This window comes from Branchiostoma floridae, chromosome 15 (genome assembly GCF_000003815.2).
Source record: "Branchiostoma floridae strain S238N-H82 chromosome 15, Bfl_VNyyK, whole genome shotgun sequence".
NCBI lineage: Eukaryota > Metazoa > Chordata > Leptocardii > Amphioxiformes > Branchiostomatidae > Branchiostoma > Branchiostoma floridae.
In genome coordinates this window covers 5,326,815-5,350,156 of record NC_049993.1, presented here as the reverse complement: position 1 = coordinate 5,350,156, position 23,342 = coordinate 5,326,815, and the positions used below count along the sequence as shown (strand labels likewise).

Below are 23,342 nucleotides of genomic sequence, written 5' to 3'. Positions count from 1 at the left end.
CTCAGACCCCCCTACAATACTAGTCACTTATCGCGACTCACCAGTAAGTTTAAAAGTACTATAAAATCCTAGCTAAAAGCCTGGTCACCTGTGTCTGTGTCATCTCCATCTTATGACAAAGAGAATGTCTCAATATTTCACTATTGACAAAACTCTTCGGATTTTTAAAGTATAAATACGGTGATTTTGAGGTGTTTGGTAGATGATTTGGTCAATATTTGGCCAATGAACTTGGAATGCAGATTGCTGGATATCCAAAACTTTCCTGCACATATATGTATATTCCTTAAATCCAATGTCTGTTCACACACTTTATCAACGGAAGCCAAGAAACCTGTCTGTAGAAATTCATTAGTGTGGAAAAGTGTGCGATCAGGAAAAGGAGTCAGCGGGGAGAACAGTCATAATTTCGAGATAAGGGAAACACTGAGTGAACATAAATTGCTCCTGCTCTCTATGGGTTATCACCAGGCCCTGTAATTAGTGAGGCTTACGAGCACTCGCTGTTCGTGGGTGGCAACTAAATGTTGGATTGCTTTTATGCATTCCCACACTGGCCCTAAACTTTTCGGCTTACTGCCAACGCTGTGTGTAAAAAGACACAGTAATATTTTGCTCCATTGCAGATTGCATGGCTTTCCAGCATCTAATGGAGGATTTTAAACATGTTCATCTTTTCCCAGTAGTATTTATAACTGCATTTAAAGAAAGCCTTTTCATAACCTATAAAAACATAGCATTGGGTATTAGGACTATCCTTAGGGCTGCAAAACCTTTCAGCAAGCAGCAGTAACAAAGTTTTATTGCCAGTGTCCCCTGTGTGTGTTGGGATATATTGCTTAAAGTGTATAGAGAATATAGTTTTATGAGACAAAGTGTGTTTCTTGGAAAACCCACACCTACCTAAAGCACTTGTCGATAAACATGGGACTTGCAAGTAGACAATGTATTAATCAGAAAGATAAGGCTATTCATATGGGAAAGATACTACATCCGATGAGATTGCAAAAACCTTTTAGGCAGTGCATTGGAGTAGTTGGCAAGTGAAACTCCAAAAACTCCCTGGCCATTTCTTTTTCCCCGTATTCCATTATCCAGAATACAAGAACGGCTTCAATCTGTAGGCATTACACGCATTAACTCCTTTTATCCATACATATGAGATATGCTTTTTGCATCTGATGAGTACATGCGCATTACAGTTGAATAGGGATGCAAATTGGAAGTATGAACTTTGCATCAGAAATTTTCCAGGGTTTCTCACTTGAGCCTCTTGCTCAGGCAGTAAGAACTAGTTTCATGACAATTTCATTGAACAGTACCATACTGCACTACAAGTTAAAAATTGAAGGGATATACAGTAGTTGGGCCTTTACAAGATGAGACACTGTCACAAAATTACAATGTACCCATGTTAAAAATGCTACCTATGGTGAAATACTCACCTTAGCCTCATCCATCCAGACATCCAACAACCAATTTTCCTAATAGTAAAAGGATTGTAGCTGTTATGGGACTTCATAGAACTACTGTAATACAATCATAAAAGGTGAACTGACAAACTTCACAAAGTCATGTCATGCCATGCTTCTTAAAACCCAATACCAGCTTTATAGACATCTGTACCAATAAAAACTGTATGAAACAGCCATAATGGTATCATCCAGTCTATTGAAACAATCTAATTTGTCCTGGGGTGACCCTAATAAATCTCATATGGCCATCAGCGAACCATTGATGCAGAGATATGATCACACCTATAAGGTATCCAATATCGCCCACCTCCTGTTAACACCCAGTTGACACTTCACAACAGGACTGGAGGCCTTCCTGTCAACCTATTAAAGTTTCTGGGTTGATGACCTTGAGCTATCCTTGAAAGCCACTTCTGTAATCATCCCACCACCCACTGAGCGATTGGGCGAAACCGAGGGGGAAACAGCCCCGTTTTCACGGTCTTAACGCTAGATGAGCAATTTACCGCTCCGCTAATAACTGATCTGACGTATTGAACACAACTAGGTCCGCTTGCTGGTGACTAGTCTTGAAAATGGCACACAATTATAAAATGCACAAAACCTCACGAGGCTGTCAGGTAAATTTGCACACTCTGATAACAGGACAGAGATGTACTGTATCATGTACATGAGAGAAACTCTGATGTGTTTGCCTGACATCAATCTTCTGAGCTGCAGAAAAGTTTGCTGATAGTGATTCATATAATTTCTTCTTCTTCTACTGATCATTTTGATGAGACTTGTGACACACATTAACAGACACTGGGGACATACGTAAGTAGCAGACTTTAATCAGTTGTCAACAATTTAGAGGTATGAATCCCATATATATGTAAATGTAAGTCCATGTCAGTATTCAAAGTAACAATATATAGGAGTTACTTTTCTGACTTGCAGTTGAGTAGTCGTAATACTGTAACTTGTTTTTACCATGTGGCTCCCTGTTTGTCAGAAGACAAAAAGGGTTTTCCTTTTTTTAGTGTAATGCATAGATGTCAGGTTTACAGCAATTTGATACGCAGGAATATATAAATCTGCCTTCTGAAAACTTCATGGCAGACGCTGGTAGCACCATTCTACCATTTTTCACATTCTGAGACCATCACCACTACGTACTGATACCCAGTCTTACACTTACAGACAAAAGACCTTTAAGCTCCCATGCAACGAAATGAGAATGCAAAAGACGTGTAAACCTTTAAGGTTGCCCCGTAAACAAAGCTCCTATCTTCAGAGGAGGCACGTAAATGGCTAGCTTTCTTCTTCCCCGGTGCCATTGATGTGTATGAGGGGATAAACTGCAAGAGTAGATATCGATTGGGCCAGCTGAGAGGATTTGGACACAGCCGTTGCGGCACCACAGGTGGACCAGTAAAAGATAATTGGCCGTTCACAACTGGGGCTTCTCCCGACTTACTATTAAAGGCAGCTCCTTCCTGGAAGGATGCCTGCGGTTCCGAAACTTGTCTTTCGTTGAATTTGAAATACGTCCCACTGTTTTCTCATGCACTGAATAACCACAGAAGTTAGCAGTTACTGGTCTTCTCTCTACTTGAATTAAACAAATCTGATTAAAACTACGCAAGTACCACAAATAAAAGCAAGTACGGAATATTCCCAAGACTGAAAATGCAGAACCCAGTGGATGATGATGATGCATTTGAAAATACAGTAGAAAAAGGTGACATTTTGTTTGTCTCAAAATTCAATGACAGGGAAGTAGTACATGCATGCAACTTATATTGATATGTGACTGTAACACTGTATAAAGAAGATAACTTAGTATAAGCTCTTTCCTACCTTGCTTGCTAATAATTAAGAGTGATGGATATTAGAAGACATCATGCCAGAGACAAATTCTGGAGACTTTCTCTGGCAAATTTCAATGCAAATATTCTCTATCACTTCAAAGACTGTGGCTACACCTTGCCCCCGTCCATTCTATTAGTACTTTGATATGACCGTGATCAATCCATCATTTCCAACATGGGAGTCCCCTGCGTGCTGAACACAGATGAATGAGTGCTCTTTCTGGCCTTTTTATTTCTAATGCAAAATGGACTGAGTTGAATGACCTTCATCTTAGGACAGTCGTCAAGGCAAAGTGACCATTAATATCTTCCCAACGCATTTAGACAAACCGACTATTGCTACAGGTATTCGAATTGCCAACTGTGACACACTCGGCCCGCTCGAAATGGTTCGATCTACTCGAAGGAAGCCTGTGTGATACAAACTTTGAGCCTGTGTGATACGGAAATTTATCACACGGTCCGGAACACCTGTATCGAACATTTTGGCGTCACAGGTATAACATAAAGTCTAATATTTTCACCATTTCCAACAAGCAAAAAAAAGTCTGTGTTAGATTAGATCTGTGATACTTATATGTTTTGTACTTAGCTCAGTTGGGGAAAAATGTACAATAAAGGTCCTTGTTCATTCGTTCATTTTACAGATGAACATCTGATCTCTACAAGCCTGTGCTTCTAACTTTCAATGCAAGACAAGCGCTTCAATCAGTTACAGAGATGAACAGAGATAGGAACTCATCAAACTGCTACCAGCGCTTCTTGGTCCACTTGGAATGACTTTTAATTATTGCACAACTAGTAAGTACCGCTAACAAAAACTAATCACAAGTAATATGCATTTCAGACCCAAGTTCAAATTGAGGTAAGATCATTGGACAGACCAAAACTAATCAAACTGCCTCTAAGTTAGTCCAACAATCTCATCGAAAGGCTCTAATACATGTAATACCAAGTCTTACTACAGACCAAAGTTTAATCATGGCACTTGCACTCTATAGTGGCACATAGGCAGCCCAAACTTTTTCTTAGTTTCAAGTCCTAAGTCTGAGGCTGGCTGTAACCACCTGATTTACATGTAGTACAACTTTAGGTGAACTTGGAATAGTATTAAGTGTTGGTTATTCTAGGCACAGACATTTCATGGTCTTTCTGCAATAGACTCTAGATCTTTTATCTCTCATTCTGAACAATAAATATGAACCAGGGCAACTTGAGGCTTTTATGTCTGATTGCAGCTAGTCCCTAAATGATGTATGATTACAATCCTTCAGTTTTATTTCTTCTTGTTTTCTTAGGAACCAATAAAAACCTCAAGGTGTAGCTTGAAGCATACCTCAGGCAATTCCAGACACTGCCTTATACCCAGCGGAGACATCATTGTGATATCAACAAAGTTTTCCTGCATTACCAAAGACATCATTTTCATCCATCAACCACAGTTAGATAGGCCCCGAAGGGACAAAAATCGATGGAGCACTTTTCTAACCACCCTCCAAACAACTGATCATGTTAGAAGCCATGCTATGCTTCACACATCAAGCTTTCTTCAAATACACCATGACTTTTATAACCAGCCTTCCATCGGTCTAAAATGCAGCTCAGCCTCTTTCGTAAATCTCTCGGGAAATTTGCTCTTTGAGAAGCTTTGAATTGTGAGCTTTGGAACTAATATCTTCCCCTATTATTCCTCTGGAGTGACTTTTTCCGACCTTTGGAAGATATTTGCAGACTCTAAAAGGTTGGGAAAATGAAATGTCACTTTTTATTACTTTGTACCCCCATAACAATTACCGTGAAGACAGTACAATAAAGCTTAAAGTTGCAAGTAACGTTTACAGTGACGCTGTCCAACTGCAAGTACAACTAAGGCTCTCCCATTGAGGGAAAATCAAACGTGTTCCAATTTATATCTTGTTTGATTGCCAGAAACGATATCTTAATAGTGGTACCCAATACGTTGGGATGCACAATACTAATAGTGATATATATATTGTGCGATAATGGACAACAATATTTCTACCCATTATTGCAATGCTTTTAGATATCAGTGCAATGCTTGCTGGTGCAGCTTAAAGATAAGACATCAATACTAATGAGTAGTGTACATGTATGCTATTCTAAGAATATTTTCATTTGATTTCCCAATTCCAATAAATATATAATTAGGTAGAACTAGAAAGTGCAGAATGTCTTCCTGTGGCCATCCTACTTAATTTCTGTCAACCTTACATCTGCTTTGTTTTTTGATGAGGCCATTAATGAAAATGAGTATAATATACCATCAGACTCGCCCTATGTTTATACTATTGTGTGCAAGGAAAAGGGGCCCCCATACATCTGCTTGTTTTTTTTTACCAGGTAATTAATCGAATAATTCTTTAGGCTCGCTCAATAGTATTGTGTGCAGGGAAAAAATAACTCATGTTTTGCTTAAACAGCTAATGTGCAGTTCTAACTAATCTAAGCTATGATTGGTTTACAGTAGTGCTAAGCTCTATCTGATTGGCTCCTGACAGCAAAAGAAGAATAGGAAAGATGAACACGCCAGTAAGAACAATATGTAAACATAAATAGTGAGAGAACCTTAGGGATGAATGACAAATCATGTTGGGCAAAGTTTAATGGAATTGGTGGATTAAGTTTTTTCAGCCCATGCTAAATGATGTCATATATCCTTATTGTGTTTCCAGATATTCTAGATCAGTATAACTTAAGAACCTCTGTATGAACTGTCATGATATTTCATATGTGGGTAGGTTTTGGGACGAGTCAACAAAGGTCAAGGTCAATTTTGGGCTCCTTGGGGGCAATCCTTTGGGGTTTGCTCAGCTTACTTTTCATTTTCATTCTGAATCAGAGCTTACTCTACTATCTTCTTACCTGCCCCCCACACCCACATGTTATTTCCCAGTTTATCCCTTAGTGTCTACAAGTTGAACCAGTGCAGAGTGAGGGCACTGACTCATCAGTTAAGGTCGAACATCAGGTAAGACCTGAGGGCCACAGGGTGAAAGTCGATGCACTAATGGGCTCATTAACAATACTCCAGGTTGTAAGCTTGGGAATTAGGGTATCATCCTGCAGCAAATCAACCAGCAGAACTGACAACTAAATCCCCAAATCTCGGGCTAATTGAAACATCAGAGGCCAAATGTAGTCTGATAGATGTAATGGTAAGAAAAGAAGGGACTGCATACTGAATACTTGTAGAAGGGCACATGTGGGATCCAAAATGGAAATGGCGGTATTTTTTTCAGTCGGTTTGTCTTGATGTGTTCAAGTTTGTTCCCACTGGTCCTTGTCCAAGTTTGTTTCTGGCTGAGTTGTACCAGAGACTGTCAGGATGCAAAAGTTGACCTGGTCTGTGTCTGAATTACCCTGAAGGGTGGTTATACTGTCTATTTAGATGCTAAACAGATACAGGTGAAGTATGTAAAATGGACATGATTGTCATATATTTAGCTAAGAAGTTTACTTTGATTTCTTGTTATGATATGTCTTGCTTTACCAAGCAGTTCTGGATTCACATTACGAAAATGCAGGGGTTGCCCAGCATACGTCAGTCTGTTGTTTTATGGTAACTTGTTGCTTATCGGATGATTGACAAAAATAATGGCCCTTTAACGTCATTTCAGCATAAAAAATGGCATGTCAGAAACAATTGAATTCAGCCTGGAAAGTGGGCATACATGTACATGGGGTTGTCATATAATCAGCCAGCAGCCTCAGACTGTCTTAACTATATGTACATACACAAATAATAATAAAAGTATAATTATCTTGTAGTAAGAATATGCTTATTTTCAGACTGTACATGTGGCCTTTCCATGAAGCATTTCTACATGAAGTGTCCCAACTTCACCTTGAAACTTAAGCAGGTACCTCACTGGCACTCACTCCATATAAGTTGTAACGGGGGCCGCCCTAAAATGCCCACCTGCGGGGCCACACTCCCTGGGAAAACAACGGCAGTGATGCTTACGTTGTTTTTTCTATGGCCGGTCTTCTAGTTCTACTCAACAAACATTTGAAGACCAATATTTGTAGTGTTTTGTGAGGCTTTATTTCTTATGTGTATGACAGTTGTGTGGCTGTTTTTTACTGGTTGTTTATTCATGAATACGAGCCACCAATACCTAGTAACAGGTGACCACAGTGATTCGGCGCTACCAACATTATTGTGAAAAAAGGGAAGTGAATATGTGTAAAAAAAAATTTTAATAGAAAAAAAAGCTGTTTGTTTAGACTTGGTTTATTTACCTTTCTAATCATCATAGTCAGTGGCAACAAACACGGCGTACTTATGCATAATAAGATCAGCAAAAAATCCGGGCATCTTAAGGCAGGGGGCATCTTAGGGTGGCCCCCGTTATAACCTACTAGAGCCCTTTAGAACTGCATAGAAGGTAAACTACCCACATAAAAGCAGCACTACAGATCTTCATTATCTGATTGAAACTAAGTTTTTAGCAGTTCTTCAATGTCACTGTAGGTAAGCCCATGCAAAACTAGCACATAGCTAGCAGAGAGCCTTTAAACTTCTGTGATAAAGTACTTAGACAAGTTGTTATTGCAAAGTTGATAAAATCTTCTCAATGTAAAACTTGTCATATCTTCAGTGTCATTTCAGACAAGCTGCCCTTGAAACACTAGTGATAAGACAGTCAAAATGTTTCTGGTACTGCCCTATCTGATTGAGTACTGTAAATGCACAAATGTTCGCGGTTTCGGCGGTGGCCACTTCACCACGAATTTAAAACCACCACGAACATTTTTCCATGGCATTAAGAGACTACAGTGCATGGTGCTACCGCGAACTTAAAACTAATGCGAAAAGTCCTTTTTTCTGCTACCGCAAAATTAAGTCCCCGTGAACTTAAATGCATTTACAGTATTTAGAAACTATTATTGCAAAGGTGATAAAATCTTGAGAAAGGTTTTGACTGTGCATCATTCTAAGTACAAATTTTAATAACTGAAATTGCAAATGCAGCTAAGGATATCATCCTTGCAAAATCCATATGGACCAGGCCCTTAGGTCATACCAATTTAATTTGTTGGTTTTCTTGTTTGAAGAGATTGCACTGTAGTACTGTAGCCTTAGTGTAGGATTAATTTGAAAACAGAGCTGGGGGCAAAGCTTATGCCTTGGTACATGCAGTTTTAGGAAGTGAATACAGACGGATTCAAGTTTTCCCTCACTCTCTCAACCCTTCTTTTTTCCTCATTCTACTGTTTAATTCTTTACTTTAAAGGTAGCGTATCACAGAAAAATAGCCCCAAAACAACAAATGTTTTGAATATAAAAATCTCCTTTCAGAATGCAATTCACAAGTGAATCGCAAATACTGGTAACTTGCAATTTCCTTGTAAAAAGTTACTCATTTTCAACATATTCTTTTTTTTTACATTCTGGCATTGTTATTAAAACTATGCAAAAGCAAGATGTGTGAAGTCAAATGGTTTTTGGGAACCTACCAAAAAGTCCCAAGCCGCAGAACATAAACTTTAAGACAAAACGGCTGACAACTCAAGTGGCATTGACGTCTGATTGAGAAGTGCTCCTAGTTCAAGACGTTCCCAAAACACAACAAAAGTCACACTGACATGCTGTGAATATCGCTGAAGTCGATGTAGAAAAATGACCACAAACAGTTATTCAATGTTTTGATTGGTCAGGTTCCACAATACCAGAGAACTAGGTGATATAGGTCCTGAGGCCTTACACAACTCACTGCTGATAAGCTCGGTCTACTTTCTGTACTGAGCAATAAAAATAAAAGGTCAGCCCTGTGTCAGGACAATTGTCTAGACTTGCTAATATAATGACACAATGACCCTCCAGTGGGACATGGCCAAGATACTGGACACAGACAGGATTGCTATCATCACTCATCCCCTGTACACTAACAACAGTGCTACAGTTCTGCAGGGGAATAGGAGAAGAGCAATTAGATGGTATCACTGCAGCATGCAAAATACACACTTGCACACTTGCACATTGCAACCACTTTTTGCTTGGTGCAACTTACTTCTAAACTCAGGTTGCACGGGGTGCAACTTAGATTTTGAGCCTCAGAACTCGATTTTGTTATACAAATAAATAGATGGACCGAGGCAGCTCCATTTCATATCAGCCAAACATGTAATACTATGTATTGTACCTTTTTTTCAGAAATTAGTGAATTGTAAGTGGTGCAACTTGAAATTCAGTTGTGCAACCTAGTTTTTGCTCCAGGTTGCACACTGTGCAATCTTGCTCAGAAACGTATTTTGTACACTGCACTGTGCTGGCAGGAAATTAGAAGGACCCATTTTAGATCATCTGACGGCCCAAAATATGCAAATATCTACCAATAAAAAATCGTGACCATAGCATGTCCAGAACATCAAAATTGGAGCTTCACTACAGCACCTTTACGAGTGCCTAGAGGTCCAAAAGTCATATCAATAAATACCCACGTACCAAATATCACAACAATCCATCCAAGCATTCTCAAGATATTGTGTTCACAGACACACAGACTCACGCACTTCAAAACATAACCTACACTGCAAACGTAAGGTTATTACTTTTTTTTTCTGAGAACAAGAACAGATTTGTTGAAGAAGCAGACCTCCCGTGATCTCCCTGAGGCTCAAGCTTTAAAAAGCAGCTTGACATTTGCAGTAAACATGCAGCATATATGGAAATAACTGAAAGTGTGAAGGGCTAATTGGACGTCTCTGCCATTACAACACCACAATCCTGACTAACACTAACCGTAATGACGTCTTCTGGGACCTGGCAATTTCCCATTGACGTGAAAGGTCGAAGTTTGCTTGTTAAACCTCTCTGCAACTGCTTGCAGCACAGGGGATAATAAGCTACTAGTCACCTAATGTTACTGTAGCCAGTGTAGGGTGTTTATGACATTTAAAATCTTATCCTGAAATAACCATTGAAATTCCTCCAGAAAGATGGATATTGAAATGATTTTTTACACTCTGGCAAAAGTTCTTACAATAATGACAAATAACTAACATTTCAGTACTCGATTACTAAGCTAAGCCAAAGCCAAATTTCCTTTTATTCATCGGGGCTGTCTGCATCCCAAAAATACGTTAAGTCTTCACTGTAGGCGCTCGGGGCATAATTCGCTCCTAGAAACGATAAATCGTTTATACGCGTCATGTTTCCATGATTGGCCGTCCCTCCACAATGGATGTATCGAGTTTTGTGATGATCGTGTCATGTACAGATCAATAAAAACAGACACCCAAAGTGCATGAGAAATATAGATAATGTAAACAAACTGAAAACCCTGAAGAACGACAACCGTTGTTGTTTGTGTGAGAGTAGACTCTTAACAAGACAAATGCTAATCATAACATTCAATATATTATTCAACTCTCTCTTTGTCAATGTTAATCAGAACTAGACTTCATAATCAGACAATGTCACCGGGAGGTTAAGTGAAAACATACCAGAATGCAAGGTGGCAATTCAATCATAATCCAGAATATGAATTTTTTTCCTGGCTGTTCCTCAGACTACAATTTAGTACAGAACCAGCTATCATCACATTTTACCTGTAATACTAGTATTATAGTTATTGCCTGCATCATTAAAGATTCATTATTATTATCATCAGTTGTGCAAAAGATTTGTGACCTTCAACATGAGCACTGCTTCCGTCCATGTTTGTTTCTTCGCAGATATAGATTTAGATCCTTTTGATAGATTTGTTTAAATTTGTCATGTGCATAGATATTGAGGTCCCAATTACTGTAAATGCAGATGTTTTTGCAGTGGTTTTATTTTTGCAGTTTTTGTGTTGAAAGTTTACCGCAAACTTGAAACCACCGCTAACATTTTTCCATAGCAATAACAGACTACGGTGCATGGTGCAACCACGAACTTAAAACCAACCGCGAACAGTCCTTTTTCCCACTGTCGCGAAATTAAAGCCCGGCGAACTTTAATGCATTTACAGTATGGTGGTTTGTGTAATACAAACTCTTGTTATTCCTTCATTTATATGGTACAATATGCAATTTTCAGGTGGGTGTTTCTTTTTAACTTAAACAGACAACGAAGTCTACCAGTTACAACGTACCATGTTGCCCCCCCCCCCCCTCACACACACACACCTTCCCTTCTCATTCCAAAAACACCTTACATCAGCAATTTTGTGATGGAGAAATGTAGGTCAGACATACATGTACAGGTAAATCCATTCTTATAAAAATTCCATGACTTTTTGATGACACCTGGTGAGGGACACATGACCGCCCAGCCAGCAAAATTGAATTTCTACATCCTGCATCTTCAGGGTGGAAACTGCAAAACTGCTAGTTATGACTTCATCAATACTCTTTCAAATATTCATAGCTCTGGAACTGTCCCAGCCCTTTGATGGTTGTGTGGGGTGCGAAGATACAATTTGGCTGCCATGACTGTTTTTTTATCACCAGACATAGAAATGTTACAGTTGAATTGTGCTTTGGACATATAACGGTAGTTCACCTTTATCCGCTGGTAACCTTTATCCGTTGTATATAAAATCTGTGTGTTTTGGGATAACATCCATTGGCATAATACCGGTCGGTTTACTGCAATTTCTCAAGCAATGCTAATTTGGCAAATGATCAACGCATCATTTTCTCCAGTTACATGTTGCTGTTACAGCTTACCTTTGCCACTTCTTCTGTGTAAATTATTTTGTCTCTCTGGTCCTGCTAAAAACATAATATCGTAATTGGAACACACCGCGGAATTGCACGGAGAACGGGCGCGTGGTTGGAAGGGGGTACAAAATACCGGTCGAACGAAACACGGCACAATTAACTGCCGCTATGTACCTTTATTCATCCTCTGTTGTTCCTTTCTTTCCTGTTAGTAGTTGCACAAAACAAAAATCTGCATGAGCATACAAAAAGTCATGAGAAAATGGGCGTATACTGACAAGAATTTTCATTTAATTTTGGTCCGTCACAACCGCTATGACGTAAAACTTTACTGCTGGCCGTAGCATTAAAAATGGCGGGAAAATGGCGGCGTACGTTCAATTTGACCCATTCACCCGTAGATCCGGGCGATAATGCAACGGTTCCTCACACTTTTACACGAGTTGTAGGTCACCAAAAGAAATTCAAGATTGCTGTTGAATCATGCTCGTCTTGTGCCGTGAGCACATGTGATTATTATCTACAAATCTGGCGATGAACGTGACAGTGTGTTTGTCCCACGACGAGCTCGCCTGCCCCGAAAATGACCTGAAAACTTTTGGCCTTGTTGTCTTCGAATGCATTGTTATCGATGCTTTGTAAATTATGTATTGGACACCTAGATGTCTGAAGTGTGCATACCTCAGAAATAACTATTGTTGCATGTGTAGATCTCTTTAAGTTCCACTATTTTTAATCGACCGGTATAAGGCTTATGACCGGTATTATGCCAATGCATGTTAAAAAGTTGACAGACAGTTGCTCCAGACTGGAATGTTGTGAAAATGTTACAATTTGAAACCTACGTCCGTCGACTAGATATCCCTACCACGTTTTTAAAAACAATGGATATAGGTTACCATGTGGATAAAGGTGAACTACAATTAATCTAGTGAGCTTACTTAAGAATAACTTATATGAGTAGCTTATCTTAAAATTAATCTATACTTAGATACAACATCAGACATTTGTAATATTCCAATAAATGCTTTAAAACATTTGCTACAAATAATTAGTAAAATAGATGACAAGTAACAACAAACAAACATACATGTACATAATTTAGTAAACTGCCTGTCTAAATCAAATTCAACAGGAAAGAAAAATAATCCAAACTTCAATTTGTTCAAACTCAGTCACACATTTGTACAAAATGGATAAAATCAATAATGTTAATTTGCTATGATTATACTTTTTATGGTGAAGGTGAGAACTTAAGTTTCAATACTAGCGACAAATTTACCTGCGCGTAAAACAAAAAATCGTTAACGAAACCTTGTCATAACACACGGGGAAGATGAAGAGACCCAGGCTGTAGAAAACTGATAAGATAAATCCTGGGAGACCAGGTGCAGTTTTGTGCCCTGGAGTGACAACATCTCGGCATGCAGGATTGAGCTCGATATTGTACCTTAAAGCAAACATTACTATAACGCTTGTCTGGGAAATCTGTCTGCCGATTTCCAGGGCACCTTTCAGTATTAACCCCCTAAAGCTTCCTGTCCGTAAGGGGGCAAGGCAAGGGAGGCCAACCCCCTGCAGTAACCACCTGCTCTCAAGAATGAATAAATTAATGACTTTATTGTTTAACAATCGCAAAAGGTACAATGTATGGAAACCAATGACAACAATTAGCTATATAGACAATGGTACTACGAGGATACATACAGAACAGCAAAATATTGTCAACTAGAGTTCGGCGACCTCATACCTCCATGAAAATTTAGAGCTTTCGTAAATTTCATGCAATTGACTAACACATTAATATAATTTATGCATGGTGTTGTTCATCATTGACTAACATACACATGTCACAATTATAAAATTCCCATTATTAATCATAAAGTGGTTTTGCAATTTTTGCATAAATTATGCAAATAAGTTCCTCATTACCATATTTGGTATCTGCTTATATTCCACCTATCATAATTAACATGTGTTACATGCATGTATTGAGGTCCAGTTATTGAAAACAATGGAACTATACAATTTCCTCATTAATTATGCAAATTAAGTCCTCATTTGCATAACATGCATATCATTATGAACATCTTTGCCCAAGCTACCTGCATGCCTAAAATGATGCCAATTCGTCGTTCCTTTCTGCAGTTATCCTCTTTGAAGTGTCTTGACAAAAATGCCCCTGCAGTTCCACAATTAAATGTTAGGGGGCGGAAACTTGCCCCAATATGTCATGGCACTAAAAGCTATCTACCACCTAAATGTCAAGACCATAGCATGTCTGAAACAAGAGATACATTGAAAAAACTGCTATTATAGAATATTCTCATTAATTATGCAAATGTACTCCTATTTTGCATAATTAGTATCTTATCGTGTACAACATTGTCTAAGGTACCTACATACCAAAGATCATGAAAATCCGTTGTTCCCTTCTTGAGTTATCCTCTTCAGAAGTTTTTGACAAAAACGCCCCTGCTATCCCAAAACTAGACGCTAGGGGGCCCAAACTTATGTCATTTCTTCCTGAGCACAAGAGCTATCTAACACTTAAAAATCGTGACCATAGCATGTTCAGAACACCGAGATAGCAAAACCGGAAGTTGCGCTGCAGTACCAAGGGGAGCCGCTAGAGGGCCCAAAATCTAATCATTTCCAGCTTTCATCACACACTACCAACACACCAAGTATGAAAGCAATCCATCCAGCCGTTCTTGAGTTATCTTGTTTACACACACACAAACACACAGACAGACACACAAACGCGGGGTAAAATATAACCTCCATGACATTTCATGGAGGTAATAACAGCACAGTCAAGTATGAGTGATCTGGTCTCGCATTTGGAATAAAGTATAATTAAATTGACCTACGTAGGTGCATAATGTGACTTTATTATAGCAGTATGGTGACAATATTGTTCTGAATACCAGTAAGAGAGATGTGTGTTTTGGTTCTAATATTCTCAAATAATGCTTCTCTCTCTTTACTGTAGGTAGGACAGGTGCAATCTGAAAGACAGAAACTGATAAGTCTAAGCTAAGTAAGATTGGACTTTTGGACTCACAATGGCAACCGTAGACTTCAAGGTCTTCACCAATGCTAGGGAACACGAGACCGGCTAAAGCTTAAAAATGGAGAAGAGTTTGGTAGGAGGGAAGACCTGTAACGTTTCTTGGCTATCTTACAAGAATTGAACTTTCGGACTCACAATGGCAACTGTAAACTTCAAGGTCATCACCAATGCAAGGGGGCGGGGGCATGAGACCGGCTAAAGCTTAAAAACCGAGAAGAGTTTGGTAGGAGGGAAGACCTGTAACATTTCTTGGCTATCTGACAAGGAAATCAGCCAGATAAATGTGGCAAGCAAAGAACTTGGCAATCTTCCCATGCAATATCTGCTTGGAGATTAGGTACAGCCTACTTCAATCTATATTCTTACAAGAAGCAGATTTCTTTTGCTCTACATCTAAGGTACATGTATGAGATATGAATCTTACAGTTATTTATGTGCACAGTTGGGCACATTTCCTATCGCTCATAGTGCAAGGAATTGGGCAAAGATGGCAGTCAATAAATATATGATGCAAATCTCAAAAAAATTTTGATATTTGAATATCTAAAATCTGCACCATTTTAGATTCTACATGCATGCACAATGTAACATCCACTATTATCATTGAATTCTGCCACGTAATTCTAGTAACTTCAATATAATGTATTTATCTAAAAAAATGTTACAATGGCATTCTTTCCTATACAGTAATAAGACTTTTATTGCTTCAAACTAGTTGAATTATTTGGACAGAGAAGACTATCAACTGATATGATTTATGTAAGTGAGTATGCATTATTTGCATAATAAATCTGAAAGTTTTACTTTTGTAAAGATTTATTTTATTTGGCAAAGGTACACCAGCCTTGTTAGCTTTAGTCTGCTCCCACTGATCGCTATCACTGCCAGTGGCGGCGGCACCGGGGGGGCAAGGGGGGCGGCTGCCCCCCCGAAAAATATGTTGGGGGGGCGTCGCCCCCCCAGAAAATCAAGCTGAAACCTTGTGTATTTTTTTGATGATGGAAATTTCTTTAAATCAAGCTAGTCTAACGGCAAAATTTACGCCTGAAAACGCAAGAAATGACGTTTCAGAGAGTCCCGATTTCAAAATTTCGCCAGAGTCCCTTGTGACGGCCCGCGTCTTCGGCCATGTCGGCGCAGGACAATATGTTGCGGGAGCGTCGCTCTCAAAAAACTTTTAAACTAATAGAAATTTTGCTAGCATACTTAGCTTAGTTTACAAGCAGAATGTGGCCCTCAAATGCTGGAAATGACGTTTTAGGCGGTCAAGATTTCAAAATTTTCTCCGGACCTCCCTAGCCGCGGATGACTAATTGTGCCGGCGCTCACAACGACATGGTGAAAATTTGTTGAGGCGTGGGTCATCGCCCTCAAACATCTTTCTTTGACAAAAATGGCATTAGATTTAGCATAGTCCCTCAGCAAAATTTGTCCCTCAAAATACAGAAAATGGGGTTTCAGAGGGTGCAGATTTTAAAATTTCCCCAGACCAACCTTGCTACAGCTTGCACCTTCCGCACTTGAAATCGTGAATATATTTTTGGGCATCGCCCTCGCTAAAACCATGTGTCTTTCTAACAGAATTGTCATCAAAGTTAGCTTAGTCTAGCAGCAAAATGTGCCCGTCAAAACGCAGGAAATGGCGTTTTAGAGGGTCAAGATTTCAAATTTTCCCGGGGGAGCATGCCCCCGGATCCCCCTAGGATGGTCGCGCCTCCGGCGCGACAGGTAGTGCCTTCGGCACTACATGTGCGGCAAAATTCTGTCAGTAAAGGGTCGCCCCCCCAAGCGAAATTTGCTGCCGCCGCCTCTGACTGCCAATAAAACTTTACCGTTTACGGAAGCCGAGTCTTGTTAGCAGGACAGGGATCACTGGGGGGAGATCCTTTCACTTTACCATCTTTTATTCTAAGTTTGTACAAGTGTTACCATTATCATAACCTTTAAAGTGACTCTGTTAAAACCCTTGCTATGCTTTTTGGTGTACAAGGTGTTTCCCATCTGTTTTTATTGCCTTGGGCGACTCTGTCCTTGGTATATATAATATACATTTCAACCATAAAGAGCCTTGACGTTCGTAGGGCAATCACACAACTCAGAATTGACTGTCACAAATTAAATATAGAAACCGGGAGATTCAAAAAAATTCCTATCGATCAGAGGGTTTGTCCATTCTGTCCAGAGTTAATTGAAGACGAATATCACTTTATGATTGTATGTCCCAAATATTCTGAAATACGCAATTCTCTATACAAAGGGTTGTCATTTTATACACAAGGATTTATCTCAATGGACCTGAAGTGCAAATTCAAATACATCATGACATGTGACAATCCCTGCATGGCAGATATAGGAAAATATATCAAAGAAGGTTTGGATATTAGAAACTCCTCAACTGATTGTAAAAGCTTCCAATGATTGTAAGAAGCTTATCCCATACTACAACTCCTGTATTAGTTAGTTAAGCTATAGAACTGTAGTTATGTAGATGCCATACTTTGCACCTCGTACAACTGTTGTGCAATAAAGTTATATATAATGAACAATGCACCAAACAGGCTTGCGTACCTTCATATCAAAACCACCAGTACTGATATACTCCTCCACCCCTCAGATTTTACATTGATGTGTGCCATTTTGATCACTAAGCTTCATTTGCCATTAAGCACAGGACCATTATTTTTACAATTCTAAAAAAATGCTTCAATCAGTTTTATTAGGAGCCCTGATTACATAGAATAATGTCAGAGGAAGCTACGGCCACATCACAGTAATCAAATCAAAACCCACAAGCACGTTTTATTATCCTCCTGGGATGACCTGAATAAATGAATGAACATTTCTCCCAAAGTCAGGTTCAAAATTGCTTGTGGCTAAATGTGCACTAAGGAATGTTTTTAATTCCATAACCTCCTCACAATGATATAACTCAGCCACAATAAGAACTTTTAACAAAGTTTGCAAACATAAATTCAGTAAACTAAATCATCTGGCAATCAGGGATCGCTGCAGTAATTTCATGAGAGCCTTTGGGATGAAATTTCAAATTTTCTCATTTGTTTTTATCACTTTCATGCATGAAAAAATGATGATAGAGGTATTTTATAGACACCAGCTGCACACTGGTATGTAACATTACATGATAAAACAATATGAAGCAGTATACATATAATATGACGAGAAATTCAAAGAAGCTTGTATATGATATTGCGCCTTTTGAATCCACTACAGATGATATATTCCTTTCCTTTTTACAGTGTCCCTAAAAATGTATATCAAATAGGATAACACAAGAAAAACCTCAGTCCAACAATGCGTACTCAGGTGCTCATCAATTGCAGAATAATCACAATATCCTTGCCATCTGAAGACACATATATATTTTATCTACAACATAAAAGATATGGCTTTGTCATAAAGTCTATCCCAACCCCTTTGACGTCCCCTGACATAGCTGTGGTGATAAATTTTATATGTCTGAACCGTTGAGCATCATAAACATGCCATAAAGTACCTTAATGTCAGGTTCATATAGTAGAATAAACAACAAAGGAAGGCCTTAGACTATAAATTTATCAAAGTAGCTGGATCCAAGGTAGATGTACGTTATGTACAAGTATGCTCTCTTGTAAAGCAATATGATACAAGTGTTAGACATACAGTGTTCATCATACATGAACTTAAAGCTAATAGCACTCGACCGAGGTCTGAACAAGTATCAGATTCATGCAACCTGACATACACAAATCATGACAAATGTTTCATACAATTTTGACTGACCTGACCTGTACATTTAACTTTCCTGCAAAAGTTTACGTAAACATGTATTTTGTGGCAAATAGCAGGTATATCCACTGAAAACTAGTGTTACAAACGAAAAAAGTTGTGGCCAAACATGAATAAAACATTGCAACTGTACGATCGACTTGTATCCGTTTGCCGATAATTTCACTCAACAGCCAATATTTCCTTGTCCGATTGCCAAGATTTCCCCAGCTATTAGTAGAAATATTTTGTAGGAGATGGCATTGAATATGCTGGGCACCTCGTCAAGGATCGGCTTGCACTAATCCATAAAACTGATCATTACCATTAGGGTGTAGATGTACACTACCGTCTTAGAATTCAGATGACTCAAAATGCTGTCACCTCGAACAGTTTGGGCCGTGCAAAATGGACAAAGTGCTCTATTGATATTCATAACCTGTTACCCAACCTTTCCTAGCATATGAAAACCTTTGCTTGTCTGCTCGTAAACTGGAAATGTTCTTATAAACCAAGATGACACAATGCTATGCCAACCGTTAACCTGTATATAATACATATATGTATTAACATGGTGGTCAAAGATACAAATATTCTACTTTCCACATGGATAAAACTTGCAAACAGATGTCATTCGGAAGGGAAATAATGCAAGAACGTGACAGGCTTTTGACATGTGCTGTACATAACAATCTTCAAGAAGTTCCTCTTCTTACTTAAAATAAGCCGCCCCATTAACAAAACACCCCTGCTGAATATGCTGACAAATCACCATATGACTAAGCAAAAAGAATAAGCTTGAAAGAAATATGACCTTCACTTTGAAAGCTCCTTCAAGAGTTCAACACCCAACAAAGAAGTGCGAGGCGGCTTTCAGTTTTCTCCCCTGGATCTAAAAGCATAAAAAACAAGGTGGTCTTTCGCCGATAATGTGTGCCTACAAGATAAAAGGCTCAACACAGTGTGCACTACGTTCTTTCAACCCTCCGTGCTCTCAAGAAATGTCTCTACCTCAGCCGCTCTATCTTAGGGGCTGTCAACCCATCAAAGCTACAGTCCACTTGGCTTTCAACCATTACCTCGGCGTATTGCCGGCTTGAAAACAACTTCCATTCTACACTCTGCAATTTCAATCACAGGATATTGCACTATTGTATCCCTCCCCGGGGACGTCAGCTCCCATTTGCCCAAATGAATCCCAATTGGGCAGCGCAATAGTTTCAAGATGGCTGCAGCCAACCCGAAACAAAACCTAAAAGCCTGGAGTAATCTCAATCCTTTTTTCCAGAGCAATACAACATTTACCTCTATAGTGTCTCACATGGCAGAATACACACATGTACATGTACATGTACATGTACATCTCATGTTGATAAAAGGTCCTTGCTTTATCCTGCTATAAACTTAAAACACTTTTTTACATGTATATCAGAAATTAATTATCTATAGAGACTGAGTGATGCAACAAATAAAACAGATCAAGTATATGTCTTTACAGCAAGTACATACCACATACACTCGTTCACCACTGGGATACCATATGGGCCGATACTGCCATAGCAACCCTTAATCATTGCCTATTCCCTAAACACAGGCTTTGCTGCAAAACCACTTGTTTATGGACAGGTGGCAAAAGGAACCATAACACACCTGTCATACAACAGAAGGAAAGTACCGCTATCTTGTCTGGTATCATATCAGTGCCAACTGTTAACAATTCATCATACCAGGATTAAATCATCCCCACGCTGGTACAGTTTAGATGCACTACAGCACAACCACCCTACCATCTGCATATAAAGCAAGGCAGCGATGTGCATGATTCCTAGTAAATAGTCAATACATTCCAGAGCCCTGCAAGCTGAGATATCGAAATGGGCTCCAATCCTATCCATCTAAATGACTGCCAGTTTCTCTGTTGTGCTTTTCTATGAAGAAAAAACTCATATGAGCTTTGGCGAGCAGGCATATCAAAGCCATTCATCTTCAATACTTCGCTTGAATGTGTGACGTGCATCATTCACAGACATCAAAAGATTTGTATTCACCAGACGCCAGCGATCGCCTGCGTAATATTTCACTCAGCCTCTCTTATACCGGCTGGAAAACCACTCCAAGAATTGGGTAGTTGGTTAATCTACCGAGAGCAAATTGTGACCACCATTCATTCCGAATGGGAGACAAGCCCAATGTCTGGATGTATGAAGAAACAAGCAAAAATATGCAGAGAAGAATTCATCCAGACACGCCACACAAACCTGACCCCTTCCCTGGGACTGTTGATTACATCTGAAAATTGGTGGGTCGCGGGGTTCAATAATCCAAGCTCAGCTTCAATTTCTGATGAGTACAGCGCAACAAAGGAAATAATTCATCTCCACAAAATTCCATCACAAAGGTCTCGCATGAGTGCTACGGGCACTGCCTAGCAGGAAACCAGGTCACGCAGAGACAAGCCCATGGCAGGCTACAGATAAGATTATTATATAACACATTCAATAGATTATAAGATTATCATACCATCCAATACAGCATAACAAAAGCATGTACCATTGTCATTACAAAATAATTTAACGTTCCTCTATTGCAAACTATTTCAGTAATTGATAACTCTTGAATCAACAACAACAAAGGAAACAGTTTTTGGCCCTGCAGGCAGTTTGATTCAGTGACTCTCAGCAAGAGATTTTAATGTTTCATATCTCTCTGTTGGAAATGTGATTGCCTTTCAGCCGACCGAGAATTCCCTAAGCCATGCCTGGCTGAGCTACAGACCTGAAGACCTCAGAGACGACATGCTACTGCTTTAAGACTTAAAGTTGTGAGGGGAACACTCTCCTGTTGGTTATAACTGCTGTGAACCTGTTATCAATCACAACACCCAGTCTTTCCTGTGTTGTGCCTGAGTCATTCATTTAGGGATTTAAGATGCCACATGGCGCGTGCTGCAGTGGTTAATACTTAAACCCCAGACTGCTGTTGCATCTCTTTCAATTGCTGCTTTACTGATGTGTGCATGATGTTTACATAACTTCGCCGGTTCCTGTTTTGAGTTAGGATGACTGAACAGTTATTAGGCTAACTCAGACCTCAAATCTGTTTAAATGTTGCTGGTTTTTTTTTGTTTGTTTTTTTCAAATCTTCAAAAACATAAATCCATCATAAGTACTGTAATCAAAGTCCATGGTCGTTGATGGTTTTACGTGTAAATTTTGGGCAAGGGTCCTTGACTAGGCTTGAGAAATTGGGCGAGTGCGGTACTTCCGGGTTTATGCCTAAATCGTGACGTGTCGGTTTGGTGCTCGGGAAGGAAGAGGTCCTGCCCCGCCGCCTACATAAGGTACCACGGCCTGGATATAGACCTATTTACGCTAACACAGAGGTAAAATCATGTCCTGATATTTGCTGTTTCACTACTGCAACATTTGGCGAGGAATGATAGGCGAGATGTCGTGGGATGGTACTGTGAAACTTACATCCGCGTAGGCCGAAATCGTGTGGATTTCACCAACACTGCCCGGTGCGAAAGGAATGGGATCCCGTCTCCTTGTGACAAATTTTATGAGACTCAGGGAATGGCATCTAAAAGGTAGCCGTGCCCCTTTTAACCCTGGTCTCCTATTTCACGCGGAAACACATCGATCGGGCGGTGGACAACATCTACCCACGTCAAGATCAACTTCGGAATTTTCGATCGGCTCGGTCCAAAGGCCAAACGCCGCGCGAGTGGACGTGGCACCGCGCGCGTCGAGCGCACGGGGAGGCCTCCCGAGCACGATAGCGACACAACACGATAATCCAACCTGATCCTATGCTAGATTAAAAGATCATGTCTCGTACTCACCCCTTCCCTTGTTCTGATCGTCCCCTGCACAGCCTAACACCGACAAACAGCCCAGAACCGCCAAACTCACAATCAAACTTGACGCCATTTTGGTTCCTCGGAGCAGATGAAATCGCCCACAATGCACCTCGTGAAGCTACCAGCTGAAAACTTGGCCCACGTGCAGTTTTCGCGCCAGTTTTATACACTTTGGGCATTTGCAAATTAATATCGTGTTACTGATAAATCCAATGTTTTGTTCGTAACTTTGCTTGACTGTCTCCCACATAACATCTTTCAATGATAGAGGGATTTTCATTCTAATTTTCAATATTAAAAATCGTTTGGTAAAGCCAAATGAGCTTTTACATTTCTCGCCCATTGATATCTTCTTGTAAACATGTCATAAATATTTACATGGTACAAATATTCATATGCTTATATGTTGCAAGTATGCTACAGTCTGAAATCGATTTTTTAATCAGGATTGTATGTATCGTCTGTACATAACGTTATAGATGGATATGTTATTTTTTGTAAACGTGTGCAGAAAGTGTACTTAGGTTATAATATAAACAGCGCCCTCCAGTATCGACGTAAGATACTGCAGTAACCTGTCTTAGGTCTTAGATAGAGGATGTTTGCAAACCAAAATAACATTATTCGTTCCTAAGAGT

At 39.5% G+C, this 23,342-nt stretch overlaps 1 protein-coding gene across 1 annotated transcript in view; it reads right to left on the bottom strand.

Moving 5' to 3' along the window:
* Nucleotides 1-22,866, bottom strand: part of LOC118431775 (thioredoxin domain-containing protein 12-like) — a 99,311-nt gene extending 76,445 nt beyond the window's left edge. Inside the window, exon 1 of the mRNA XM_035843100.1 lies at nt 22,687-22,866. Coding sequence (XP_035698993.1) covers nt 22,687-22,774 — 88 coding nt within the window. The 5' untranslated portion in view covers nt 22,775-22,866. The remainder of the gene's footprint in view (nt 1-22,686) is intronic.
* Nucleotides 22,867-23,342: the final 476 nt, after the last annotated feature.